Source organism: Galeopterus variegatus, unplaced genomic scaffold (genome assembly GCF_000696425.1).
Source record: "Galeopterus variegatus unplaced genomic scaffold, G_variegatus-3.0.2 Scaffold1111, whole genome shotgun sequence".
Taxonomy (NCBI): Eukaryota; Metazoa; Chordata; class Mammalia; order Dermoptera; family Cynocephalidae; genus Galeopterus; species Galeopterus variegatus.
Genome location: NW_007727222.1, coordinates 384,134 through 393,104, shown reverse-complemented (window position 1 = coordinate 393,104; position 8,971 = coordinate 384,134). Strand labels below are relative to the sequence as shown.

The 8,971-nt window shown below is 50.5% G+C and overlaps 2 protein-coding genes across 9 annotated transcripts in view; one reads left to right on the top strand and one right to left on the bottom strand.

The window, feature by feature from the left end:
- ITGB7 (integrin, beta 7) overlaps positions 1 to 3,886 on the top strand; it is a 15,023-nt gene extending 11,137 nt beyond the window's left edge. The window contains exons 10-16 of the mRNA XM_008574833.1: positions 970 to 1,116; positions 1,397 to 1,590; positions 1,935 to 2,158; positions 2,308 to 2,527; positions 2,674 to 2,882; positions 3,195 to 3,355; positions 3,562 to 3,886. Of these exons, the coding sequence (XP_008573055.1) occupies positions 970 to 1,116; positions 1,397 to 1,590; positions 1,935 to 2,158; positions 2,308 to 2,527; positions 2,674 to 2,882; positions 3,195 to 3,355; positions 3,562 to 3,642 (1,236 nt within the window). The 3' untranslated portion in view covers positions 3,643 to 3,886. The remainder of the gene's footprint in view (positions 1 to 969; positions 1,117 to 1,396; positions 1,591 to 1,934; positions 2,159 to 2,307; positions 2,528 to 2,673; positions 2,883 to 3,194; positions 3,356 to 3,561) is intronic.
- Positions 1 to 8,971, bottom strand: part of ZNF740 (zinc finger protein 740) — a 24,599-nt gene that overhangs the window by 9,125 nt on the left and 6,503 nt on the right. For 3 of the 8 annotated variants that reach the window (XM_008574835.1, XM_008574836.1, XM_008574834.1), the window contains one exon: positions 190 to 837. The exons of 1 other annotated variant lie outside the window; for it this stretch is intronic. In XM_008574835.1, the coding sequence (XP_008573057.1) occupies positions 661 to 837 (177 nt within the window). In that variant the 3' untranslated portion in view covers positions 190 to 660. Of the gene's footprint in view, positions 1 to 189; positions 838 to 3,875; positions 3,975 to 4,923; positions 8,047 to 8,318; positions 8,484 to 8,971 lie in introns of those variants that run through there. 4 more of the 8 variants (XM_008574839.1, XM_008574837.1, XM_008574841.1 and 1 more) reach the window with 4 other exon arrangements.

Genomic DNA, 8,971 nt, shown 5'->3' with positions numbered 1-8,971 from the left:
ATATATATATATATATATATATATATATTTTTTTTTTTTTTAAAAGATGACCGGTAAGGGGATCTCAACCCTTGGCTTGGTGTTGTCAGCACCACGCTCAGCCAGTGAGCAAACCGGCCATCCGAACCCACGGCCTTGGTGTTATCAGCACCGCACTCTACCGAGTGAGCCACGGGCCGGCCCGGAAAGTTATATTCATTGAGCTTTTATTTCATGCCAAGTACCATCCTAGGTGCATGCACTGTTTCCTACTTCATTTAGGCCCACCAAAATCTCTGCTTCATAACTATCATCATTCCTATTTTACAGATGAGGAAACAGACACAAGGAGGCTAAGTGACTTGCCCAAGTTCATACAAAAAACAAATGGAAAGGCTGGCATTTATCCCCAGTCAGTCTGTACATAGAGAATGTGAGATCCAACTAAGTTTATAAACAATTCAGAGATATTCTTCACAAGAACCATAAAATTTTTCAGGTATAAGGAACCATAAACATTTTTAAGTGTTTCTTGGGTTTAGGTCTTATCTCTGCAACTAGACTATAGTAGGCTTCTTGATGACAGGAACCATGTCCCAAACCCATGGCAAGAAAATTTGAGACAGTATCAAATTTCCTAAGACAAACAGTTCAATGAATCTGCCCTTTAGGCCACACAGCTTATGTGTCCTGATTTGGGGCTTGACAAACATGGTCACTGCACACCTTCAGCGCCTGGCCATTCCTTGATCCACAGCAGCCCTCACTGGCAGCCGTATTGAAATGCTGTATTAGAGGTCTCTGGAACCCTTGCACTCCACTCAAGGTTCTCACAGGTCCTTCCTCCAGAAATGCCTCCTGACTGGGCAGAATGGAAAGAGTCAGGGGCAGCAGAAGGCAGGGTTCTGGTGGAACTGAGAACTGGAGAGGGCATAAGGTGGGGTTGGGGTCCTGCATTCACGAGGTTACTTACTCCCTCTCTTTTCACAGAGTCTGTCATCCACCGTGACCCTCGAACACTCTAAACTCCCTCATGGGGTCCGCATCTCTTACGAATCCCAGTGTGGGGGTCCTAAGAAGAAGGAGGGTGAGGCTGGGGACCGAGGACAGTGCAACCATGTCCGAGTCAACCAGACGGTGAGAACCAGCTAGGATAGGCAAAAGGAAGGAAGTGGGGGTTGGGAGTGGGAAATTGAAGCAGGCAGGAAAAGATGAGGCAGGTGCAGAGAACAATGCAAAAGCATGGGTGGTCTTCCATCCGTCCTTTCTGAGGGGTTTTATGAGGGACTTCCACCAGTGTGTTTCTAGGGAATGGGTGTTATCCTTTAATTTACTGAGGGGTAAGTTCTGGATAATCACAGGTTTTTGGGATGTGTGTGTATACTCTAGGTTTGATTCCTGCCCACCCTGTCCTCAGGTGAATTTCTGGGTTACTCTCCAAGCTACCGATTGTCTCCTCGAGCCCCATCTCCTGCGGCTCCGGGCCCTTGGCTTCTCAGAGGAGCTGATTGTAGAGCTGCACACACTGTGTGATTGTAACTGCAGTGACACCCAGCCCCAGGCTCCCCACTGCAGTGATGGCCAGGGGAACCTACAATGTGGTATATGCAGGTGAGGGCCTCTTCTTCCCTTCACCCATCTGGCTCCCCACAAATAACCAATCCTGTATTCCTTTTCCTCTGCTTCCCACCTTTCCACTGGAGTCTTCTAGAGACCCCAAGACTCCAGCCTGAATTTTATCCCCTGAAACCTCCCAGATATGCCCAGGCCCTCCCCTTGACCAGAAGTCCTTTTGCTTTTCTGCCCCTAGTGCTCCAGTGTACTCTGGCATCCCTTCAGCCATGTGTCTCCCTCCAGCTCTTTCAAGAACTTGGGCTTAGAAGGTCCAGGAGGGACTGGTCTGGGATGGTCAAACTTTCTGATCCACTTCTCTCTCCTCTGCCTTCCCCTTCCAGCTGTGCCCCTGGCCGCCTGGGTAGGCTCTGTGAGTGCTCTCAGGCTGAGCTGTCCTCTCTGGATCTGGAATCTGGGTGCCGGGCCCCCAATGCGACAGGGCCCCTGTGCAGTGGGAAGGGACGGTGCCAGTGCGGACGCTGCAGCTGCAGTGGCCACAGCTCCGGGCGCCTGTGCGAATGCGATGATGCTAGCTGCGAGCGACACAAGGGCATCCTTTGTGGAGGTACCTGGAGCCTCTGAGAGAAGGGTGGGGTCACAGAGGTTAGAGGGATGTGTCTTGCACACCCGAGAGGGACTGAACACAGGGGACTGTAACAGCCAACTGTGTGTGTGTGGAGTATGATTATCACCCTGTGCATGGCTCTGCTCTAGGCTTTGGCCGCTGCCAATGTGGAGTGTGTCACTGTCACGCCAACCGCACGGGCAGAGCATGCGAATGCAGTGGGGACACGGACAGCTGTGTCAGTCCTGAGGGAGGGCTTTGCAGTGGGCACGGACACTGCAAATGCAACCGCTGCCAATGCTTGGACGGCTACTATGGTGCTCTGTGTGACCAGTGCCCAGGCTGCAAGACACCATGTGAGAGACACAGGTGAGACTTCAGGTCTTGGGGAGCAAGGGTACAGTGGGGCTTGCTGAGCCACTCCTGTCTGCTTGCTTCCTTCCTGCATGTGGTATGGGTGAAGGCCAATGGGTGACAACTGCCCAGCTGGTAACTTATTGGCATCCACTGGACAGGGACTGTGCAGAATGTGGGGCCTTTGGGACTGGTCCCCTGGCCACCAATTGCAGCACGGCTTGTGCCCATGCCAATGTGACCTTGGCTTTGGCCCCTATCTTGGATGATGGCTGGTGCAAAGAGAGGACTCTGGACAACCAGCTGTTCTTCTTCCTGGTGGAGAATGAGGCTGGAGGCAGGGTCATGCTGAGAGTGAGACCCCCAGAAAGTAAGTGGGCAGGGATGCCACTGACATGCCCAATGGGAGCCCTGGAAGTTTGATGGGCAGGGCATCAGAATTCTGAGGATGGGGAGGTGAAGGTAATGGGAAACCAGGCTGGGGGTTGAAGCAGAAGTGATGGGCCAAGTGGACAAGACTAAGGCCCTAGGCACTGAGGATAACTTTAGACCCTGCTGGATTCCCTTTGCTTTCAGTGATAGGGTTGGGGAAGCTGGATGGGGCTGGACAAACTGCAGGCAACTGTTGCTCTGTCCCTATGCCCCAGTCTCCTGAAGAGGGTGTTCTGTTCCTCCCTCATAGAGGGAGCAGACCACACACAGGCCATTGTGCTGGGCTGCATAGGGGGCATCGTGGCAGTAGGACTGGGGTTGGTCCTGGCTTATCGGCTCTCAGTGGAAATATATGACCGGCGGGAATACAGTCGCTTTGAGAAGGAGCAGCAGCAACTCAACTGGAAGCAGGTGAAGAGACACTCTCCTACTTCACTGGGCTGGGTTTTCCTTGTTTGCTGTCCCTGGCTGGGTCTCCTCCAACCTTGTGCCCCCCCACCCCCACCCCCAATCAGCTCCTAGGATCATGCTCAGTTCTAAGCTGACCTCTTAGGACTAAATAAAGGGGAGGAGGAATCCTGGAATTTTTCCTTATAATTTGCAACCTCTTCCCCCAGGACAGCAACCCTCTCTACAAAAGCGCCATCACCACAACCATCAATCCCCACTTTCAAGAGGCAGAAGGTCCTCCTCTGTGAAGCAGGGGAGGGACACTTATCCCAAAGCTCTTCTTTCTGAGAGGGCAGTGGGAACTGGGTGGGGGTGGGTTGTCTATTAGGCAGCAGACTGGCAGGGGATTAATCCACTGCTGAGGAGTGGTTACCACCCTATTCATTTTCAGAGTGACACCCAAGAGGGCTGCTTCCTACTGCTGCCACCTTGCTTCCTTACCTCACAAGGAGTCTTACAAATATACAATAAAGAGTCTTACCTCAGACCACAGCTGTCACTTTGCTTCACCCCACCAAGGCTAAAGCAGGCTGTTGGCCTGGGTCTCAGGAAAGCTCATGTCCATTCCTCCTCTGGCCACCTGAGGGCAGGGAGAGGCAAGAGACTCCTGATGTGCTGTCTGGGAAGCAGGTCTGGAGCAGGTTGGTGACTTCTCAGGTGCCACTTACGCAGGAGGCTACACTTTGAGAAACACTGCATCTGCTGGAACCTAACCCCCTTGTGTCCTTCTGGGCATGCTTTTTCTCTCATTCAGAACTGATGTCCTGCTTTTATGTCTAGTTGTTGCTCCTCTATGGAGAAGGGAAGTGGTAGAGTTTGGATGTGTTGTCCCCACCAAAACTCATGTAAAAGTTTGATCCTGAATGTGGCAGTGCTGGAAACTGATTGAGCCATGGGGGCGGATCCCTCGTGAATGGATTAATGCTCTCCCTGGGGGATTAATGAGAGTTCTCGCTCTGTTAGTTCCTGCAAGAGAGCTGGTTGTTTACAAAGACCCTGGCGCGTGCGCATGCTCTCTCTCCCCCCCTCTTGCCATGTGATCTGCTCATACCCGCTGGCTGCCTGCCACTTTCTGCCATGAGTAGAAGCAGCCTGAGGCCCATGCCAGATGCAGCTGTCCCAGAATCGTAAGCCAAATAAACCTGTTCTTTATAAATTACCCAGTCTCAGGTATTTCTATTATAGCAACACAAAACGGACTAATACAGGGAGTTTTAAAATGGTGGTTTATAGGGTGCTGGAAGTTGTGGGGTGGTCATATTAAGGGGAAAAATGGAAAACCACTAAAACCACTCTGGCCTCCAGTGAAAAAGCTTCCCCAAAGGATATTCTTCCCAAAGAGATAGTATGTAGAAAAGCCCCATATTCTTTTTATTTAAATATCCTAAATATATCACGAAGGAACATACACTGCACTTTAATGGTAAAAAGATACAAGTTTATAACATCTTATAAAAACTACCATTTAAAAGTGATCTTGTTCATTTGATATTCCCCTCCCCAATAGCAAAATAAGTATATTTAAAAAAAAAAAAAGGGGGTGGAGAGGAGGGGCAGGAGGGGGATTGTTGAAGATAAAAGCCCCAGGGCCAGAGTAAAGGCAAAGAGCATCTGGAGACAGGGTTAAATATTGTAGTGGGACTCCACTCATTTAACCCTCCAATGTCAAGCCATGGGGCACAATCAGTAGCTAAGTGATGACAAGAGGCTGCTGGGGGTGGACGGAAAAGAAATGAGGTGCTGGGAAGGGCAGGGCTGGTAGGGCCTGGTGCAGCAGCCCACCAAGGAACTGGCACTACTCTTTCCCAGGTCCCCCAATTCCACATCCTGGTGTCTGAGAGCCTGCCCTATCTCCATTTCTCCTACTTCAAACACACCTGAGGCATCTTTCCAGTGCTAGGCCCCACCCCAGCAAAGGATGGGTGGAGCAGTGGGCCCAGAAGCCTTTGGAGCGGTCTTAGTCTGTGGCTTCCCTGGGGTATAAGTGGGGCTCCTGGGCGCTCTGGGTGCTAAGTCACTCCTTTCACCCTTTTGCTCCTCTCTCCTCACACATCCATTGCCCCAGAACTGAACTAATCATGTGCTCCTGAGTTTCCCCCACAACCAGTCCTTGGCAGGGGTGGTTCTGGTATGGCCATTCATACATACAGAAGTGTTCCCCCCTTCCCCCTCCTTGCCCCGGCAGGCAGGAAGCAGAGGTCTGGGAGGGGCCAGGGCACATGCTAACCTAGTACATACACTTGTGCGCATAGGCACATAGGTCACTCATGTAATTCTCTCCACACACACCCCCATCTCAAACAGATTAGCTGCAAGAAGCAGGGAGAGATGCCTCCCATTTTCAAAAGCACTTTTGCGAGGAAAGTTTTCTAAATGTATCCTCCTTCCCAGAGGTGAATGATGAAAAAATTCCAGCCTCAGCAGAGCCCTCTAACAGGAAGGGTCTGGCTCACATGCAGAAAGATGCCCCTGCTTGCAGGGACCACAAGGCAATCCAAGGACTGAGGTTGAGGTTCTGGACCACACCAAGTGGGAGTGTCAGCATAAAGCTAGAAGAGTACCTGGTGGTAGACATTCCTCAGCGTCTCCTGCAAGGGATCTCAAATGCTGTCAGGGAAAATGGAAAGGGTGCCATGTCTCCTTTCTTTTCCCTGAAATACTCATACCTCAGAGGTATGGAGGACCCATACTCCCCCTTTTCCCCTCTGGAACAGGTTACTGCTAGGAGTTTGCTGCCACTGCCGCCTATTCCCTACATTTTCTGAGAAATGAAATCACACTTCCTGGAGGTTGCCATCTCAGATCCCCACTAACAGCTTGGTGCCCATGTTCACCAAGTCTCCGTGATTATGCCTAAGACAGCTTCCCCACCCGCCACAGGTCAGGGCAGGCCACAGTGGGGGTTAATCAAACCCCACAACCCCCCATAAGGATCCTTTCTTTAGCTGAAGAAAGAAGGTTTTTATTTCACCTTAGGAATTCATTTCACAAGTCCTGGCTTGGGTTAGAAACACCCTAACCACTAGCCTGTTGAATCAGTCTAAAAGAAAAAAAACTCTGCCAAAACAAAGTCCTCCTATTCCCAAAATTGAGTTTCTCAGCTCCTGCTGGGACTCAAGCACCCTTTAGGTTTGGGAAGGAGGAGGTTGTTTTACGCTCATCCCCACTAAGTTGAGGGCCAGAGAAGGGTTTGGCTCAATAATATGCTGTTTCACATGGGCACTCACATATTACACTTACACACACACACACACGCACGCACACCTCCTCTGATCACTTTTTGGGGGGTAGACAGGGTGATGCTGTTGGAGCAGAGAGGAGTAAAGAATATGGTTAAGAATAGAACCTACATTAGGTTTCTTCTTCAGTCCCTTCTCTGCAGCATCTCTCCCCCCTCCATTCTTTGTTGGGTAGGGATGGCCATCAAGAAGGAAGCCAAGATCTTGTTCATTGGGACCAAAGGCCAGACCCCTATCTCCTCTACCTGAATACAGTGATAGGACTTGGGCAGGAAGAACAGTTCCTACTGCTCAACTGTCATGCCAGGGGACTCCAAATTCCTTTGCTTCCCGAATAGGTGTTAGCCAACTTTGGATTAGTCTTGGGTTGTTCCTAAGAGGCCACAAGGAGAGAGAACCCCAACTCTGACATCCATGACTCCCTGCTCAACACCTCTGTCTGGCTTTAAGGAGTCAATGACAGTGAGGTAGCCAAAAACTATCTCCAAGACCAACTGCCCAAAGAGAGAAGGAAAGGGCTTTATGGGCCACTCTCAAGTTTCCTCAAAAGGCACTTGAGCTGACCCCATCAGGTACACTGTGGCATGGGCCATTACTACACCCGTGGGTACAACTCTTGCTCTTCCACTGAGGAAGAAAGAGGTATTGTCCACTCTTCTTGGATCCAGCCCTTGTCTGCTCCTCCCACTATTTTTCCTTTTGTCCCTAGTGTATAAGGAGACGAAAGTAAGTTCAACTGCCATCCCTGATCCTACTTTCCCTCAAATAGGAGGTGAGGTGCAGGGCTGTAGAACACTGAATATCTATTGCAACTAAAAACTCTAAATTTTAGGAGAGGGCTGGACCAGCCATAGTCCTTGCTTTGGACCAGGACTCTATGCCTCCAAATTACCTATATCCAGTTTACCTGCTGAAATTGCTTTTGGATAAACAAAAACAAAAACAAGAACAGAACAAACAAATCCCTTTCCCCAATCTTTTCCATTTCAGCTGCCAGCTGGAGTCCAAGGTTGTGGGAGCCACACTTCAGTCTTGGTCCTGTACCTTGAGTCCCCACCTATGACCTCAGCCATGGGTCCAGGGACTAGCTTCCCTACCCAGGAATGCTGTAGGAACTTGCCCGAGATACTCATTGTCTCAGATTATTTACAGAGCTAAGGCTCTGGGGCCACTGTCCCCTGATGCACTCTTCTGGTCTCCTGGGTCCACTCCTCCAGGAGGGGGACAGGTTCAGACGGGGTGGTGGTGGGACCATCAGACCAGAGGGAGTGCGCTCTTCGGTAGATTCTTCTGATCACTCCCACCACCCAGGGCCCCTTGCGCCTATAGAGAAAACTGCCCGTCGGAAGTCTTGGACTGGCACCCTTGGCACATCCGTTTGTGTCTGAGTAATCGATCTGTCCGAGAAAAACACTGAGAAGAAAGGGAGGGTTAAGTGCCTGAGAGGAGAAACTCAGCTATCTGTTGGCTAGTTCCTTCCCCACAGGAGGCACATGTCACATTCTATGTCCCCTTAGCATGTGCACACGTGGCATGAGCACCCAGTACTTAGGAATGCAAGCTCTGGAGCCAGAGTGCCTGGGTCTGGATCCTGGCTCTACCTTGGTAGCACAAGTTATCCAACAGCCCTGAATCTGTATACTCATCTGTAAAAGGAGGCTATAAGTACCTACTCACAGCGTAGCTGCTTTATTCATCAAGTATTTATTGAGTATCTATCTCAAGGCAGGTACAATTTTTGGGGCTGAGGATAGAGTGGAGAACCAGAGGGACAAAGTCTCTGTCCTCAGGCAGCTTTCATTTTAGTGTTTTGAAGACTCAATGTAAGAGGGTGCAGCAAAGCTTGAGACCTAGCAAAGCATCCAGGAAGTATTGGTTATTATCACTTCTCATCTCTTGTTCTTGTCTTGTTTTGGTCCTGGCTCTTACATTCTCATCAGATCAGATACTGACCCCCAGGGCAAAGATGATATCTCTTCCTCCAAAGTGCTCGGGCTTTGAAGTTGTAATGAATCCCAGCTCTGTCCTTTATCTGCTATGTTCTTGGGAAACTTAACTCCTCTGAATCTCAATTTCCCCATATGTGAAATGAGGACAACACAGTTATCTTATGGTGTTAATGTGAGTGTTAAAGAAAATAACCTATATTGGGGCCGGCCCGGTGGCGCACTGCTATAGTGCACCGCTTGGGAAGTGTGGCGGCGCTCCCGCCGAGGGTTCGGATCCCACATACAGACCGGTTCCCGCTCACTGGCTGAGCAAGGCGCGGGAGCGGCACCGAGGGTTGCAATCCCGTTGCCGGTCCCGGTCCGGTACGGGGGCGACACTGAGGGTTGCG